We start from the raw sequence: 19816 nt of genomic DNA on the forward strand, positions 1-19816 counted from the left end.
GACACAACAAGTGGTGTGCAACAAGGATCAGTCTTGGGACCAGTTCTCTTTCTCATATATATTAATGATATTGATAATGGGTTGCATTGTAAGATATCAAAATTTGCAGATGATTGTATGTGAAGTAATAAAACTACAACAGAAACTTAACTTCTGCAGCAAGATTGTAAGTAAAAACATACACTAACAAAAAGAACTGAACTTCTGCAGCATCAAACAGATATCAACAAAGCGATAGACTGGGCTCACAGGTGGCAACTGAATTTTAATATCGATGACCAAACAGAAAGTTAAGACATGATCTAATGCAGGTATTCAAAATTATCAGAGACTTTGATAATCTTGATCTGACAAGCTACTTAATGATCAATTTATAGAATTTCACTATCAATAAATGGAAAGATTCACCAATTTGTGGTCAAAAGCAGGACCACTGATAAATGTACATTTTAAAGAGACTTTATAAGTAATGTTTAAAATCCAAGACTGAAATTATTTGCACCTTAGTTATAGGCAAAGTTTACAGTAATATTCTTACTGAAATATGTCTTTCTACTCTTACCACACTGATCTATAAGTTTCAGATACCATCATTATCACAAACAACCTTGAAAGGGTCCAATGGTCTGTTGTTGTTTGAATTCCTTTGTATATGCACCATGGGGGATGGGGGACTGAGAGTGAGAAAGGTCTGACTGCCACATCATAGAACTGAAATTGAGTGAACATAATGCATATTTTTATAAAAATTTCTATAAAAAGTTTTCATTAATAATATTTTGTGTATGTTTTTGACTCATTCTTAATATTTCAGTATTGATGCTTATCTATGTTCAATACCTCCATGTTTCTAAAGCAGAGAGTGGAGTAATTAGAAATTCAATGCCAATATTGTAACACAAAGTGCATGATAAAATACAAATTGAGGCACTGAAGTAGCAAAGACACATGAAATAAGGAAAGGTGGATAGAAATATCACAACCATGTACTGTCACACATCTTGAAGTTATAAAAAGTGAAGTTGTTTATAAAAAGTGAAGTTGTCTTAATAAGGTCTTTCAAAGAAATTACAAAAGCATTAAGATCAAGTTATATTGTGGTTCTCCCTGAAATATCCCTATTTACAGCAAAATACAGCATTCCAAGTTCTATTGTAAACAGATCGACAGACTGAAGTCTGTAAAGTAGTGCTACAACACAAGAGAAATTAATGCTACAAATGATCAAATATGTTTAAAAAGGCACTGAATCATATGTTAAATTCTCGTAAGTTTACTGAATGACTTTCAGTACCACATTAATAAAAATGAACCAAAAGGCATTGGGTAATTAAATGTTCATTATATTTCATATATTTACCTTTATTGACAGTACTGCACGATAACTTTTCAATTTGTTTCGACTTTAGGCTGTACTTTTCTTTTCGAAACCCAACAATCAATTAAATCTGTTCTGAGAAAAGAACTAGTAGTACCATATCTCTGAATGAAAGCAGTCTCTCAAATAAAATAAAGCAAACTTTGGAGAGCCTAATAATAAGGAAAAGAAAAATTCCCATAAGGATTTTAGCTATATGCTGAAGAACTTGAAGTCAACCAATCTATGCTGTTCGCATAATAATGTGTACTCCAGAGTCAGTGTCAACGATTTGACTGAGCTCTCCCACTTTAAGGGCAAAAGCAGCATCTTCGAAGGGTTTCTGCATTGCACCTCTCCCAAAAAGACCTAGGTCTCCTCCTCGCTTGGCTGAGCTACAATCCGATACCTGAAAAAAAAGGGAAAAATATGACTGCTGGACTAAGGCTTTCATTCTCTAAATATACATCCTACCTTGATGCAGGAAACAGTAATTAAGCATAAATAAATAAATAACTAAATATTGATTCATTTATTATAAATAATCGGTTTCCCACGTCTGCGAGGTAGCGCCAGGAAATAGATGAAGGCCCATCCACTCATATACACATGTATATACATAAACGCCCACATAGCAAATATATATATATATATATATATATATATATATATATATATATATATATATATATATATATATATGTATATATATATATATATATATATGAGTCGTACATGTGTATGTGGGTGGGTTGGGCCACTCTCGTCTGATTCCTTGCGCTACCTCGCTAACGCGGGAGACAGCGACAAAGCAAAATAAATAAATAAATAAAAGCTCAGAGTGGGGTGCCTAAATGTGTGTGGATGTAACCAAGATGTGAAAAAAGGAGAGATAGGTAGTATGTTTGAGGAAAGGAACCTGGATGTTTTGGCTCTGAGTGAAACGAAGCTAAAGGGTAAAGGGGAAGAGTGGTTTGGGAATGTCTGGGGAGTAAAGTCAGGGGTTAGTGAGAGGACAAGAGCAAGGGAAGGAGTAGCAATACTCCTGAAACAGGAGTTGTGGGAGTATGTGATAGAGTGTAAGAAAGTAAATTCTCGATTAATATGGGTAAAACTGAAAGTTGATGGAGAGAGGTGGGTGATTATTGGTGCATATGCACCTGGGCATGAGAAGAAAGATCAAGAGAGGCAAGTGTTTTGGGAGCAGCTGAATGAGTGTGTTAGTGGTTTTGATGCACGAGACCGGGTCATAGTGATGGGTGATTTGAATGCGAAGGTGAGTAATGTGGCAGTTGAGGGAATAATTGGTATACATGGGGTGTTCAGTGTTGTAAATGGAAATGGTGAAGAGCTTGTAGATTTATGTGCTGAAAAAGGACTGATGATTGGGAATACCTGGTTTAAAAAGCGAGATATACATAAGTATACTTATGTAAGTAGGAGAGATGGCCAGAGAGCGTTATTAGATTACGTGTTAATTGACAGGCGTGCGAAAGAGAGACTTTTGGATGTTAATGTGCTGAGAGGTGCAACTGGAGGGATGTCTGATCATTATCTTGTGGAGGCTAAGGTGAAGATTTGTATGGGTTTTCAGAAAAGAAGAGTGAATGTTGGGGTGAAGAAGGTGGTGAGAGTAAGTGAGCTTGAGAAGGAGACCTGTATGAGGAAGTACCAGGAGAGACTGAGTACAGAATGGAAAAAGGTGAGAACAATGGAAGTAAGGGGAGTGGGGGAGGAATGGGATGTATTTAGGGAATCAGTGATGGATTGCGCAAAAGATGCTTGTGGCATGAGAAGAGTGGGAGGTGGGTTGATTAGAAAGGGTAGTGAGTGGTGGGATGAAGAAGTAAGAGTATTAGTGAAAGAGAAGAGAGAGGCATTTGGACGATTTTTGCAGGGAAAAAATGCAATTGAGTGGGAGATGTATAAAAGAAAGAGACAGGAGGTCAAGAGAAAGGTGCAAGAGGTGAAAAAAAGGGCAAATGAGAGTTGGGGTGAGAGAGTATCATTAAATTTTAGGGAGAATAAAAAGATGTTCTGGAAGGAGGTAAATAAAGTGCGTAAGACAAGGGAGCAAATGGGAACTTCGGTGAAGGGCGCAAGTGGGGAGGTGATAACAAGTAGTGGTGATGTGAGAAGGAGATGGAGTGAGTATTTTGAAGGTTTGTTGAATGTGTTTGATGATAGAGTGGCAGATATAGGGTGTTTTGGTCGGGGTGGTGTGCAAAGTGAGAGGGTTAGGGAAAATGATTTGGTAAACAGAGAAGAGGTAGTGGGGGCTTTGCGGAAGATGAAAGCCGGCAAGGCAGCGGGTTTGGATGGTATTGCAGTGGAATTTATTAAAAAAGGGGGTGACTGTATTGTTGACTGGTTGGTAAGGTTATTTAATGTATGTATGACTCATGGTGAGGTGCCTGAGGATTGGCGGAATGCGTGCATAGTGCCATTGTACAAAGGCAAAGGGAAAGGGGATAAGAGTGAGTGCTCAAATTACAGAGGTATAAGTTTCTCTACTATTCCTGGGAAATTATATGGGAGGGTATTGATTGAGAGGGTGAAGGCATGTACAGAGCATCAGATTGGGGAAGAGCAGTGTGGTTTCAGAAGTGGTAGAGGATGTGTGGATCAGGTGTTTGCTTTGAAGAATGTATGTGAGAAATACTTAGAAAAGCAAATGGATTTGTATGTAGCATTTATGGATCTGGAGAAGGCATATGATAGAGCTGATAGAGATGCTCTGTGGAAGGTATTAAGAATATATGGTGTGGGAGGCAAGTTGTTAGAAGCAGTGAAAAGTCTTTATCGAGGATGTAAGGCATGTGTACGTGTAGGAAGAGAGGAAAGTGATTGGTTCTCAGTGAATGTAGGTTTGCGGCAGGGGTGTGTGATGTCTCCATGGTTGTTTAATTTGTTTATGGATGGGGTTGTTAGGGAGGTGAATGCAAGAGTTTTGGAAAGAGGGGCAAGTATGAGTCTGTTGTGGATGAGAGAGCTTGGGAAGTGAGTCAGTTGTTGTTCGCTGATGATACAGCGCTGGTGGTTGATTCATGTGAGAAACTGCAGAAGATGGTGACTGAGTTTGGAAAAGTGTGTGGAAGAAGAAAGTTAAGAGTAAATGTGAATAAGAGCAAGGTTATTAGGTACAGTAGGGTTGAGGGTCAAGTCAATTGGAGGTGAGTTTGAATGGAGAAAAACTGGAGGAAGTGAAGTGTTTTAGATATCTGGGAGTGGATCTGGCAGCGGATGGAACCATGGAAGCGGAAGTGGATCATAGGGTGGGGGAGGGGGCGAAAATCCTGGGGGCCTTGAAGAATGTGTGGAAGTGGAGAACATTATCTCGAAAGCAAAAATGGGTATGTTTGAAGGAATAGTGGTTCCAACAATGTTGTATGGTTGCGAGGCGTGGGCTATGGATGGAGTTGTGCGCAGGAGGATGGATGTGCTGGAAATGAGATGTTTGAGGACAATGTGTGGTGTGAGGTGGTTTGATCGAGTGAGTAACGTAAGGGTAAGAGAGATGTGTGGAAATAAAAAGAGCGTGGTTGAGAGAGCAGAAGAGGGTGTTTTGAAGTGGTTTGGGCACATGGAGAGGATGAGTGAGGAAAGATTGACCAAGAGGATGTGTCGGAGGTGGAGGGAACAAGGAGAAGAGGGAGACCAAATTGGAGGTGGAAAGATGGAGTGAAAAAGATTTTGTGTGATCGGGGCCTGAACATGCAGGAGGGTGAAAGGAGGGCAAGGAATAGAGTGAATTGAAGCGATGTGGTATACCGGGGTTGACGTGCTGTCAGTGGATTGAAGCAGGGCATGTGAAGCGTCTGGGGTAAACCATGGAAAGCTGTGTAGGTATGTATATTTGCGTGTGTGGACGTATGTATATACATGTGTATGGGGAGGGGGGGGTTGGGCCATTTCTTTCGTCTGTTTCCTTGCGCTACCTCGCAAACGCGGGAGACAGCGACAAAGTATAATAAAAAAATAATATATATATATATATATATATATATATATATATATATATATATATATATATATACCCTTTGCCCTTGAGCAAAATGAATAAATATACATATATTGTTTACGAACACGTGTATGTGTCCACATGTTCGTATATTTGAGTATGGTGTACCTCTGTGTTGGTGTGCCTTGGTGTAGGGAGTGGTTGCTATCGGCTCGGATCTCACTTCCCTGACCGTGTTAATTGTCCTAGCAATTATGTTTTTGAAGCAGATGTTGACCAGTCCTCTAGCACCCAAACCCTTGTCAACGGCGTCAGGAACAAAGGATTTTGAATTCACGCCATAGGTAGGCCGGACCTTAGGCCTCCTTCAGCCAATCACGTCAAGATGAGGGCGTGACAATCAGTCTTTTGACCTATCAGGGGCAATTGTGTCATTCTGACCTATCGTAGCCATAGGTGGCGGGTCGAGGCGTGGCTAGCTGTTCCTGCCTTGCTGGTCCCTCAGATAAAAAGCTCAGACGATCGTCTGGTAGTCGATTCCTTCAGCAGTCCCGAGCCCAGCAAGGTAATGTAAGCTTTCCCTGTCTCGAACCCCGTAGCCACCGCTGCCCTAGTTTGTAAGATGTTTACTGTGTCACGTCAGGTTAGCTAAGTGTAACGATGATGTTTATCTGTGTCACGTCAGGTTTACCTAAGTGTAACGATGATGTTTACTGTGTCACGTCAGGTTAACTAAGTGTAACGATGATGTTTACTGTCTCACGTCAGGTTAGCTAAGTGTAACGATGATGTTTACTGTCTCACGTCAGGTTTACCTAAGTGTAACGATGATGTTTACTGTCTCACGTCAGGTTCAGCTAAGTGTAACGATGTTTACTGTCTCACGTCAGGTTTACCTAAGTGTAACGATGATGTTTACTGTCTCACGTCAGGTCTAAGTAAGTGAAATGTTACCGAACAGAGAATCATAAAGGAAGGAGATCTGGTTTGAAATCTTATCTGGAATGTAAATTCATGTTCAAAGTTAAACTCATGTTCAGTGTTAACGTAAATGATTCGTGCCTGATTTATGTGTTTACCATGTACATTTGAATTCTTTCATTATAAGTAATTCTAACCCTGGTGTTTGTTTTAACCCCATAACGTTAAGATAGCGTTATCCTGAGTTGTGCAATATAACAAATCTCACGTCCTTGCAAAGACAAGGATCAATAGAGTATTTGCAACATATATATGTTACTGGCGACCTTGCTCGAATAAGCACCGAGTTCGTAACAATATATATATATATATATATATATATATATATATATATATATATATATATATATATCTTTCATACTATTCACCATTTCCCGCCTCAGCGAGGTAGCGTTATGAACAGAGGACTGGGCCTCTGAGGAAACATCCTCACCCGACCCCCTTCTCTGTTCCTTCCTTTCGAAAATTAAAAAAAAAAAAAAAATGAGAGGGGAAGATTTCCAGCCCCCCGCTCCCTTCCCTTAGTCGCCTTCTACGACACGCAGGGAATACGTGAGAAGTATTCTTTCTCCCCTATCCCCAGGGATAATATATATATATTATATCCCTGGGGATAGGGGAGAAAGAATACTTCCCACGTATTTCCCTGCGTGTCGTAGAAGGCAACTAAAAGGGGAGGGAGCGGGGGGCTGGAAATCCTCCCCTCTCAATTTTTTTTAATTTTCCAAAAGAAGGAACAGAGAAGGGGGCCAGGTGAGGATATTCCCTCAGTGGCCCAGTTCTCTGTTCTTAACGCTACCTCGCTAACGCGGGAAATGGCGAATAGTTTGAAAAAAAAAAATATATATATATATATATATATATATATATATATATATATATATATATATATATATATATGGTAAGGTTATTTAATGTATGTATGACTCATGGTGAGGTGCCTGAGGATTGGCGGAATGCGTGCATAGTGCCATTGTACAAAGGCAAAGGGGATAAGAGTGAGTGCTCAAATTACAGAGGTATAAGTTTGTTGAGTATTCCTGGTAAATTATATGGGAGGGTATTGATTGAGAGGGTGAAGGCATGTACAGAGCATCAGATTGGGGAAGAGCAGTGCGGTTTCAGAAGTGGTAGAGGATGTGTGGATCAGGTGTTTGCTTTGAAGAATGTATGTGAGAAATACTTAGAAAAGCAAAGGGATTTGTATGTAGCATTTATGGATCTGGAGAAGGCATATGATAGAGTTGATAGAGATGCTCTGTGGAAGGTATTAAGAATATATGGTGTGGGAGGCAAGTTGTTAGAAGCAGTGAAAAGTTTTTATCGAGGATGTAAGGCATGTGTACGTGTAGGAAGAGAGGAAAGTGATTGGTTCTCAGTGAATGTAGGTTTGCGGCAGGGGTGTGTGATGTCTCCATGGTTGTTTAATTTGTTTATGGATGGGGTTGTAAAGGAGGTAAATGCAAGAGTCCTGGAAAGAGGGGCAAGTATGAAGTCTGTTGGGGATGAGAGAGCTTGGGAAGTGAGTCAATTGTTGTTCGCTGATGATACAGCGCTGGTGGCTGATTCATGTGAGAAACTGCAGAAGCTGGTGACTGAGTTTGGTAAAGTGTGTGGAAGAAGAAAGTTGAGAGTAAATGTGAATAAGAGCAAGGTTATTAGGTACAGTAGGGGTGAGGGTCAAGTCAATTGGGAGGTGAGTTTGAATGGAGAAAAACTGGAGGAAGTGAAGTGTTTTAGATATCTGGGAGTGGATCTGTCAGCGGATGGAACCATGGAAGCGGAAGTGGATCATAGGGTGGGGGAGGGGGCGAAAATTTTGGGAGCCTTGAAAAATGTGTGGAAGTCGAGAACATTATCTCGGAAAGCAAAAATGGGTATGTTTGAGGGAATAGTGGTACCAACAATGCTGTATGGTTGCGAGGCGTGGGCTATGGATAGAGATGTGCGCAGGAGGATGGATGTGCTGGAAATGAGATGTTTGAGGACAATGTGTGGTGTGAGGTGGTTTGAGCGAGTAAGTAACGTAAGGGTAAGAGAGATGTGTGGAAATAAAAAGAGCGTGGTTGAGAGAGCAGAAGAGGGTGTTTTGAAATGGTTTGGGCACATGGAGAGAATGAGTGAGGAGAGATTGACCAAGAGGATATATGTGTCGGAGGTGGAGGGAACGAGGAGAAGAGGGAGACCAAATTGGAGGTGGAAAGATGGAGTGAAAAAGATTTTGTGTGATCGGGGCCTGAACATGCAGGAGGGTGAAAGGAGGGCAAGAAATAGAGTGAATTGGAGTCATGTGGTATACAGGGGTTGACGTGCTGTCAGTGGATTGAAGCAAGGCATGTGAAGCGTCTGGGGTAAACCATGGAAAGCTGTGTAGGTATGTATATTTGCGTGTGTGGACGTGTGTATGTACATGTGTATGGGGGGGGGGGGCATTTCTTTCGTCTGTTTCCTTGCGCTACCTCGCAAACGCGGGAGACAGCGACAAAGTATAAAAAAAAAAAAAAAAAAAAAAAAAAAAAAAAAAAAATATATATTTTGCTTTGTCGCTGTCTCCCGCGTTTGCGAGGTAGCGCGAGGAAACAGACGAAAGAAATGGCCCAACCCACCCCCATACACATGTATATACATATACGTCCACACACGCAAATGTACATACCTACACAGCTTTCCATGGTTTACCCCAGACGCTTCACATGCCCTGATTCAATCCACCGACAGCACGTCAACCCCGGTATACCACATCGATCCAATTCACTCTATTCCTTGCCCTCCTTTCACCCTCCTGCATGTTCAGGCCCCAATCACACAAAATCTTTTTCACTCCATCTTTCCACCTACAATTTGGTCTCCCACTTCTCCTCATTCCCTCCACATCCGACACATATATCCTCTTGGTCAATCTTTCCTCACTCATTCTCTCCATGTGCCCAAACCATTTCAAAACACCCTCTTCTGCTCTCTCAACCACGCTCTTTTTATTTCCACACATCTCTCTTACCCTTACGTTACTTACTCGATCAAACCACCTCACACCACACGTTGTCCTCAAACATCTCATTTCCAGCACATCCACCCTCCTGCGCACAACTCTATCCATAGCCCACGCCTCGCAACCATACAAAATTGTTGGAACCACTATTCCTTCAAACATACCCATTTTTGCTTTCCGAGATACTGTTCTCGACTTCCAAACATTCTTCAAGGCTCCCAGGACTTTCGCCCCCTCCCCCACCCTATGATCCACTTCCGCTTCCATGGTTCCATCCGCTGCCAGATCCACTCCCAGATATCTAAAACACTTTACTTCCTCCAGTTTTTCTCCATTCAAACTTACCTCCCAATTGACTTTACCCTCAACCCTACTGTACCTAATAACCTTGCTCTTATTCACATTTACTCTTAACTTTCTTCTTTCACACACTTTACCAAACTCAGTCACCAGCTTCTGCAGTTTCTCACATGAATCAGCCACCAGCGCTGTATCATCAGCGAACAACAACTTACTCACTTTCCAAGCTCTCTCATCCACAACAGACTTCATACTTGCCCCTCTTTCCAAAACTCTTGCATTCACCTCCCTAACAACCCCATCCATAAACAAATTAAACAACCATGGAGACATCACACACCCCTGCCGCAAACCTACATTCACTGAGAACCAATCACTTTCCTCTCTTCCTACACGTACACATGCCTTACATCCTCGATAAAAACTTTTCACTGCTTCTCACAACTTGCCTCCCACACCATATATTCTTAATACCTTCCACAGAGCATTTCTATCAACTCTTATCATATGCCTTCTCCAGATCCATAAATGCTACATACAAATCCATTTGCTTTTCTAAGTATTTCTCACATACATTCTTCAAAGCAAACACCTGATCCACACATCCTCTACCACTTCTGAAACCACACTGCTCTTCCCCAATCTGATGCTCTGTACATGCCTTCACCCTCTCAATCAATACCCTCCCAAATAATTTACCACCTCCAATTTGGTCTCCCACTTCTCCTCGTTCCCTCCACCTCTGACACATATATCCTCTTTGTCAATCTTTCCTCACTCATTCTCTCCATGTGACCAAACCATTTTAAAACACCCTCTTCTGTTCTTTCAACCACACTCTTTTTATTACCACATCTCTTTTACCATATTATTACTTACTCGATCAAACCACCTCACACCACATATTGTCCTCAAACATCTCATTTCCAGCACATCCACCCTCCTCCGCACAACTCTATCCATAGCCCATGCCTCGCAACCATATAACATTGTTGGAACCCCTATTCCTTCAAACGTACCCATTTTTGCTTACCGAGATAATGTTCTTGACTTCCATACATTCTTCAACGCTCCCAGAATTTTCGCCCTCTCCCCTACCCTATGATTCACTTCCACTTCCATGGTTCCATCCACTGCCAAATCCACTCCCAGATATCTAAAACACTTCACTTCCTCCAGTTTTTCTCCATTCAAACTTGCCTCCCAGTTGACTTGACCCTCAACTCTACTGTACCTACTAACCTTGCTCTTATTCACATTTACTCTCGGCTTTCTTCTTTCACACACTTTACCAAACTCAGTCACCAGCTTCTGCAGTTTCTCACCCAAATCAGCCACCAGCCCTGTATCATTAGCGAACAACAACTGACAAACTTCCCAAGCTCTCTCATCCACAACAGACTGCATACTTGCTCCTCTTTCCAAAACTCTTGCATTCACCTCCCTAACAACCCCATCCATAAACAAATTAAACAACCTTCGAGACATCACACACCCCTGGTTTACCCCAGACACTTCACATGCCCTGGTTCAATCCATTGACAGCACGTCGACCCCGGTATACCACATCCTTCCAATTCACTCTATTTCTTGCATGTCTTTCACCCTCCTGCATGTTCAGGCCCCGACCACTCAAAATCTTTTTCACTCCATCTTTCCACCTCCAATTTGGTCTCACACTTCTCGTTCCCTCCACCTCTGACACATATATCCTCTTGGTCAATCTTTCCTCATTCATTCTCTCCATGTGACCAAACTATTTCAAAACACCCTCTGCTGCTCTCTCAACCACACTCTTTTTACCACTACACATCTCTCTTACCCTTTCATTACTTACTCGATCAAACCACCTCACACCACATACTGTCCTCAAACATCTCATTTCCAGCACATCCACCCTCCTCCGCACAACTCTATCTATAGCCCACGCCTCGCAACCACATATCATTGTTGGAACCACTATTCCTTCAAACATATCCATTTTTGCTTTTCAAGATAACGTTCTTGACTTCCACACATTCTTCAATGCTCCCAGAACTTTCCCCCTCCCCCACCCTATGATTCACCTCTGCTTCCATGGTTCCATCCGCTGCCAAATCCACTCCCAGATATCTAAAACACTTCACTTCCAGCTTTTCTCCATTCAAACTTACCTCCCAATTGACTTGTCCCTCAACCCTACTGTACCTAATAACATTGCTCTTATTCACATTTACTCTCAGCTTTCTCCTTTCACACCCTTTACCAAACTCAGTCACCAGCTTCTGCACTTTCTCACCCAAATCAGCCACCAGCGCTGTATCATCAGCGAACAACAACTGACTCGCTTCCCAAACTCTCATCCACAACAGACTGCATACTTGCCCCTCTTTCCAAAACTCTTGCATTTGCCTCCCTATGCTGTTCATAGAATTTTTAATGGAAGCAGCAAGTGTGAAAATAGGTGGTATTAAGAGTGATTTGAAATGAACAGCTAGTGTGTTATGTCATCCACTGTTTATGTTTATATGGATAGTGAACTGCCAGAGGAAAAAAATGTCCCTGTTTAATTTGCTTCATATTTTCATTTTTTCTCTAATTCAGTACACTGCTGATATTCTGATTTGCTAATACATGATGAGTGCTTACCTAACAATAGAACTAGCCACTCCTGTTCCAGTACAAACCTGTCACAACTTATAATCTTCACTTGTGCCTCTCAACATATGGATGAGCACAGAGAAAGAAAATTTACAATGTTAGTAAGTATACGTACTGAATTTATATCCACATCTCTTAAGTTAGATTAAATGAAATTTGGTCTTGTGGGCTAGATCACACTGTGATGCAAGCCAAATTCAGTCATGTTGAGGGTTCTATGTGTTGCACCTAGAGGACTGTTCAGATTCTGAGAATGTGTAGCAGATCATCAGAAGTACCACAACACAGAAGCAGCAAACTTCATAAAAAAGAATTCTACAATATCTAACTTACCCTGCTAGCCAGTTCCGCAAATGATGACTGTCCTGATGTGATTTCTTTACGATACCCTGTAATACACACAAGACAAAAGAAAAAATAGGCTAGATAAGAACCAAAATATGCTTTACAGAAAATGCACAATAAACATACATCACAGTTTCATAAATCTTCAAATAATCTCTATCCAATAATTACTTGGAAAGCATCAAAATTCAGTAGCCCCCACCAAAATCAAAGGTTACTGGTAAGAATTACCCAAAATCCCAACTGTGAACCTTGAATTTTTGCTGTAATAAAAAGAAACTACTATATTAGGCTAGGTAAAGCAAAAGTAGAGTCAGGGTGTGGATACTATATGTTTATGGTGCCTCCACACACACAGTTTAATAGAAGGTTGGACTCAAGGAAATATCAGAAATATGGGGATAATAGGAAACTTATACACATGACAACTGGACAATGTATGTGAGTAGATTTGGCTTTTCTTTGCCTGTTCTTGTTGCTACCTTACCATGGGAAATGACATTTGGATAATACTTGCAAGGAAGGAGTGCAAATAACCGGGAGATGTATAAGAGAAAGTGGCAGTAGGTCAAGAGGAAGGTGCAAGGGTTGAAGAAGAGGGCAAATGACAGTTGGGGTGAGAGAGTATCATTAAAATTTAGGGTAAACCATGGAAAGTTTTGTGGGGCCTGGATGTGAAAAGGGAGCTGTGGTTTCGGTGCATTATTACATGACAGCTAGAGAATGAGTGTGAACGAATGGGGCCTTTGTTGTCTTTTCCTTGCGCTACACATGAGGGGGGAGGGGGTTGTTATTTCCATGTGTGGCGAGGTGGCGATGGGAATAAAGGCAGACAGTATGAATTATGTACATGTGTATATATGTATATGTCTGTGTGTGTATATTTGTGTACATTGAGATGTATAGGTATGTATATTTGCGTGTGTGGACGTGTATGTATATACATGTGTATGTGGGTGGGTTGGGCCATTCTTTCGCCTGTTTCCTTGTGCTACCTCGCTAATGTGGGAGACAGTGACAAAGCAAAATAAATAATAAAATAAAAAGATGTTTTGGAAGGAGGTAAATAACGTGCATAAAACAAGAGAACAAATGAGACCATCGGTAAGGGGGGAAGTGATAAAGGTAGTGATGAAGTGAGAAGATGGAGTGATTAATTTGAAGGTTTGTTGAATGTGGATGATAATAGAGTGGCAGAGATAGTGTTTTCGTTAGGGTGGTGTGCAAAGCAAAAGGGTCAGGAAGAATGATTTGGTTAACAGAGAAGAGGTGGTGAATGCCTCGCGAGAGATGAAATCTGGTAAGGCGGTGTGGTTGGATGTTACTGGAGTTGAATTTATGAAGAAAGGGATTGACTGTGCTGCTGACTGGTTGGTAGGGATATTCAAAGAATGTATGGATCATGGTGAAGTGCCTGAGGATTAGGAGAATGCATGTATCGTGCCGATGCACAAAGGCAAAGGGGATAAAGGAGAGTGTTCACACAACAGAGGCATAAGTTTGTTGAGTATTCCTGAAAAACTGAATAGGAGGGTACTGATTGAGAGGGTGAAGGCATTTGCAGAGCATCAGATTGGGGAGAAGCAGTGTGATTTTAGAAGTGGCAGAAGATGTGTGGTATTAACAAGGTAGTGACAGGAAACAAAGAAAAAACCATCTACTCATATACACATATATGTACATAAAAGCCCTTACACATAAATATATATTTTTTCTTTCTTTTCATACTTATTCTCCATTTCCCATGCTGGCAGGGTAGCGTTAAGAACAGAGGACTGAACCTATGAGGGAAAATCCTCACTTGGCCCCTTTCTCTGTTCCCTTTCGGAAAAGTAAAAACTGGAAAGGAGGATTTTCAGCCCACCACTTCCTCCCTTTTTAGTCGCCTTTTATGACACGCAGGGAATACATGGGAAGTATTCTTTCTCCCCTATCCCCAAGGATAAATATATACATATACATATCAACATATACATATATACAAGTGAGCTTGGGAAGGTAACTTGTGTGAAGAAGTACCAGGAGAGACTGAGTACAGAATGGAAAAAGGTGAGAACAAAGGATGTAAGGGGAGTGGGGGAGGAATGGATGAGAAGCGTGGGAGGTGGGCAGATTAGAAAGGGTAGTGAGTGGTGGGATGAAGAAGCATTTGGACAATTTTTGCAGGGTTATAATGCATATGACTGGGAGATGTATAAAAGGGAGAGGCAGGAGGTCATGAGAAAGGTGGGAGAGGTGAAAAAGATGGCAAATGAGAGTTGAGGTGAGAGTATCATTAAATTTTAGGGAGAATAAAAAGATGTTTTTTATCCCTGGGGAAAGGGGAGAAAGAACACTTCCCACGTATTCCCTGCGTGTCGTAGAAGGCGACTAAAAGGGGAGGGAGCGGGGGGCTGGAAATCCTCCCCTCTCGTTTTTTTTTTTTTTATTTTCCAAAAGAAGGAACAGAGAATGAGGCTAGGTGAGGATATTCCCTCAGAGGCCCAGTCCTCTGTTATTAACGCTACCTTGCTAACGCGGGAAATGGCAAATAGTATGAAAGAAAAGAAAGAAAAAAAAATGTTTTGGAAGGAGGTAAATAAAGTGCATGAGATAAGGGAACAAATGGGAACATCAGTGAAGGGGGCTAATGGAGTGATAACAAGTAGTGGTGATGTGAGAAGGAGATGGAGTGAGTATTTTGAAGGTTTGTTGAATGTGTTTGATGATAGATTGGCAGATATAGAGTGTTTTGGTCGAGGTGGTGTGCAAAGTGAGAGGGTTAGGAAGGATGATCTGGTAAACAGCAAAGAGGTAGTAAAAGCTTTGTGAAAGATGAAAGCCGGCAAGGCAGCAGGTTTGGATGATATTGCAGTGGAATTTATTAAAAAAGGGAGTGAATGTATTGTTGACTGGTTGGTAAGGTTATTTAATGTATGTATGACTCATGGTGAGGTGCCTGAGGACTGGCGGAATGCTTGCATAGTGCCATTGTACAAAGGCAAAGGGGATAAGAGTGAGTGCTCAAATTACAGAGGTATATGTTTGTTGAGTATTCCTGGGAAATTATATGGGAGGGTATTGATTGAGAGGGTGATGTAATGTACAGAGCATCAGACTGGGGAAGAGCAGTGTGGTTTTAGAAGTGGTAGAGGATGTGTGGATCAGGTGTTTGCTTTGAAGAATGTATGCTAGAAATACTTTGAAAAGCAAATGGATTTGTATGTAGCATTTAAGGATCTGGAGAAGGAATATGATAGAGTTGATAGAGATGCTCTGTGGAAGGTATTAAGAATATATGGTGTGGGAGGTAAGCTGTTAGAAGCAGTGAAAAGTTTTTATCAACGATGTAAGGCATGTGTACGTGTAGGAAGAGAGGAAAGTGATTGGTTCTCAGTGAATATTGGTTTGTGGCAGGGGTGTGTGATGTCTCCATGGTTGTTTAATTTGTTTATAGATGGGGTTGTTAGGGAGGTGAATGCAAGAGTTTTGGAAAGAGGGGCAAGTATGCAGTCTGTTGTGGATGAGAGAGCTTGGGAAGTGAGTCAGCTGTTGTTCGCTGATGATACAGCAATGGTGGCTGATTCGTGTGAGAAACTGCAGAAGCTGGTGACTGAGTTTGGTAAAGTGTGTGAAAGAAGAAAGCTGAGAGTAAATGTGAATAAGAGCAAGGTTATTAGGTACAGTAGGGTTGAGGGTCAAGTCCATTAGGAGGTAAGTTTGAATGGAGAAAAACTGGAGGAAATGAAGTGTTTTAGATATCTGGGAGTGGATTTGGCAGCGGATGGAACCATGGAAGTGAATCATAGGGTGGGAGGTGGTTTGATCGAGTAAGTAATGAAAGGGTAAGAGAGATGTGTGGTAATAAAACGAGTGTGGTTGAGAGAGCAGAAGAGGGTGTTTTGAAATAGTTTGGTCACATGGAGAGAATGAGTGAGGGAAGATTGACAAAGACGATATATGTGTCAGAGGTGGAGGGAACAAGGAGAAGTGGGAGACCAAATTGGAGGTGGAAGGATGGAGTGAAAAAGATTTTGAGTGATCGGAGCATGAACATGCAGGAGGATGAAAGGCGTGCAAAGAATAGAGTGAACTGGAAGGATGTGGTATACCGGGGTTGACATGCTGTCAATGGATTGTACCAGGGCATGTGAAGCATATGGGGTAAACCATGGAAAGTTTTGTGGGGCCTGGATGCAGAAAGGGAGCTGTGGTTTCAGTGCATTATACATGACAGCTAGAGATTGAGTGTGAACGAATGTGGCCTTTGTTGTCTTTTCCTAGCTATACCTCATGCACATGTGGGGGGGGGGGGGGGGGGTGTCATTGCATGTGTGGCGGGGTGGTGAAGGGAATGAATAAGGGCAGACTATGAATTATGTACATGTGTATATATGTATGTCTGTGTGTATATATATATATGTATACGTTGAGATGTATAGGTATGTATGTGTGCTGCGTGTGGACGTGCATGTATATACATGTGTATGTGGGTGGGTTGGGCCATTCTTTCGTCTGTTTCCTTGCGCTACCTCGCTAACACGGGAGACAGCGACAAAGTATAATAAATAAATAAATACATAAACATACATAGCCATATAAAGATATGCACATGTTCATGTTCATACTCGCTTGCCAGAGCCATCCTGCCCCACAGGAAACAGCATCGCCTTCCCCTGCATCAATGAGGTATTGCCAGGAAAAGACAAAAAAGGCCACATTCATTCACCCTCAGTCTCTAGCTGTCATGTGTAATGCACCAAAACCACAACTTCCTGTCCACATCCAGGTCCCACAGACCTTTCCATACTTTAACCCAGACGTTTCACATGCCCTGGTCCAGTCCATTAACAGCATGTTGACCCTAGTAAACCACATCATTACAGTTCACTCTAATCCTTGCACACCTCTCACCCTCCTCCATCTTCAGGCCCCGATTGCTCAAAATCTTTTGAACTCCATCCTTCCACCTCCACTTTGCTCTACTGCTTCTTCTTGTTCCCTGCTCTCTCAACCTCATTCTTTTTATTACCACACATCTCTCGTACCATTCCGTTACTTACTCAACCAAACCACCTCACACCACATGTTGTCCTCAAACATTTCATATCCAACACATCCACCCTCCTCCATACAACCCTATCTACAGCCCATGCCTTGCATCCATATAATATTGAAACTACTTTTCCTTCAAACATTTTTCATCGCTCTCAGAACCTTTACCCTGCTGCCTCATCCTATGACTCGCTTCCACTTCCAAGGTTCCATTCGCTGCCAAGTCCACTCCCAGATCACTAAAACACTTTGCTTCCTCCAATTTTTCTCCATTCCAACTTGTATCCAAACTAACTTGTCCCTCAACACTGCTGAACCTAATAACCTTGTTTTTATTCACATTCACTCTTAACTTTCTCAATTCACATACTCTTCCAAACTCAGTCACCAACTCCTGCAGTTTCCCACTCAAATCAGCCACCAGTGTTGTATCATCAGCAAACAATAACTAAGTCATTTCCCAGACCCCCTCATCCCTAAAACTCTTGCATTTACCTCCCTAACCACCCCATCCATAAAGAATATAAACAACCATGGTGACATCACACATCCTTGCCACAGAACAACATTCACTGGAAACCCAACACTTTCCTCTCTTCCTACTCCTACACATGCCTTGCATCTCTGACAAAAACTTCACACTTCTTTAAGCAGCTTATCTACTACACCATGTATTTGTAAGACCTTCCACAAAGCATCTCTATCAACCCTTTCATATGCTTTCTCTAGATCCATAAATGCCACAAACAAATCCATGTTTTTCTAAGTATTTCCTACACACATTCTTCAAAGCACACACTTGATCCACATATCCTCTACCACTTCTGAAACCATACTGCTCCTCCCCAATTTGATGCTCTGTACACGCTTTCACCTACTCAATCAGTATTCTTGTGTAATTTTCCAGGCATACTCAACAAACTTATGCCTCTGTAGTTTAAGCACTCCCCTTTATCCCCTTTGCCTTTACACACTGGTACTATACATGCACTCCTCCAATCCTCAGGCACTTCACCATAATCAATACATACAGCGAATATCCTTAACAACCAATCAACACATTCATCCCCTTTCTTAATAAAATCAACTGCAATATCATCCAATCCCATCACCTTGCCAAACTTCACCTTCCGCAGGGCTTTCACTACCTCTCTCTTTTCACCAAACCACTCTCCGTGACTCTCTCATTTTGCATACCATCCCGACCTAAACACCCTACATCTGCCACTATATCATCAAAAAAATTTAAGAATCTTGAAAGTACCCACCCCATCTCCTCACTTCATCACTACCTGTTATCAATTCCCCTTTTGCTCCCTTCACCAATGTCCCCATTTGTTCTCTTATCTTTTGCACATTATTTACCTCCTTCCAAAACATATTCTTATTCTCCCTAAAGTCTAATGATACTCTCTTACCATAACTGTCATTTGCCCTTTTTTTCAACCCCTGTACCTTCCTCCTGACCACCTGCCACTTTCTCTTATGTATCTCCAAATCACTTGCACTCCTTCCTTATAAGTAACTCCCACATGCCTCTCTTTTGTCTTTCACTAGAATCTTTACTTCTTCATCCCACCATTCACTAACCTTTTTAATATGCCCATCTCCCACCTTTCACATGCATCTTTTGCACATGCCATCACTGCCCCCCTAACTACCTACCTTTCCCCACCCACTCCCCTCACTTCATTTGCTCTTACCTTTTTCACTCTACATTCAATCTCGCTTGGTATTTCTTCACACAAGTCTCTTTTCGAAGCTCACTTACTCTCACCACTCTCCTCCCCAAAGTTGTCTCCTCTTTTTCGAAAACCTCTACAAATCTTCATTCTCACCTCCAGAAGATAGTGATCAAACATCCAACCAGCTGCCCCTCTCAGCACATTTACATCCAAAAGCCTCTCTTTTATATGCCTATCAATTAAAAAGTAATCTAATAATGCCCATTGATCATCTCTCCTACTCACTTATGTATACTTATGTATATTTCTCCTTTTGAACCCAGGTATTCCCAATCACCAGTCTTTTTGTTTTAGCATACAATTCACAAGCTCTTCATCATTTCCATTCACAAAATTATACCCTCAACTGCTCCATCACTTACCTTCACATATAAATCACCCACGACTAACACCCAGTCTTATGCACCAAAAGTGCTTACACACTCACTCTACTGTTCCCAAAACACTTGCCTCTCAGATCTTTC

General features: G+C 41.6%; 1 protein-coding gene across 1 annotated transcript in view; it reads right to left on the minus strand.

The window, feature by feature from the left end:
• Nucleotides 1-1341: 1341 nt before the first annotated feature.
• Nucleotides 1342-19816, minus strand: part of LOC139766657 (putative peptidyl-prolyl cis-trans isomerase dodo) — a 38733-nt gene continuing 20258 nt past the window's right edge. The window contains exons 3-4 of the mRNA XM_071695554.1: nucleotides 12562-12617; nucleotides 1342-1766 (exon numbers count right to left, since the gene is read on the minus strand). Of these exons, the coding sequence (XP_071551655.1) occupies nucleotides 1602-1766; nucleotides 12562-12617 (221 nt within the window). The 3' untranslated portion in view covers nucleotides 1342-1601. The remainder of the gene's footprint in view (nucleotides 1767-12561; nucleotides 12618-19816) is intronic.

The sequence above is a fragment of the Panulirus ornatus genome, chromosome 4 (assembly GCF_036320965.1).
Source record: "Panulirus ornatus isolate Po-2019 chromosome 4, ASM3632096v1, whole genome shotgun sequence".
Taxonomy (NCBI): domain Eukaryota; kingdom Metazoa; phylum Arthropoda; class Malacostraca; order Decapoda; family Palinuridae; genus Panulirus; species Panulirus ornatus.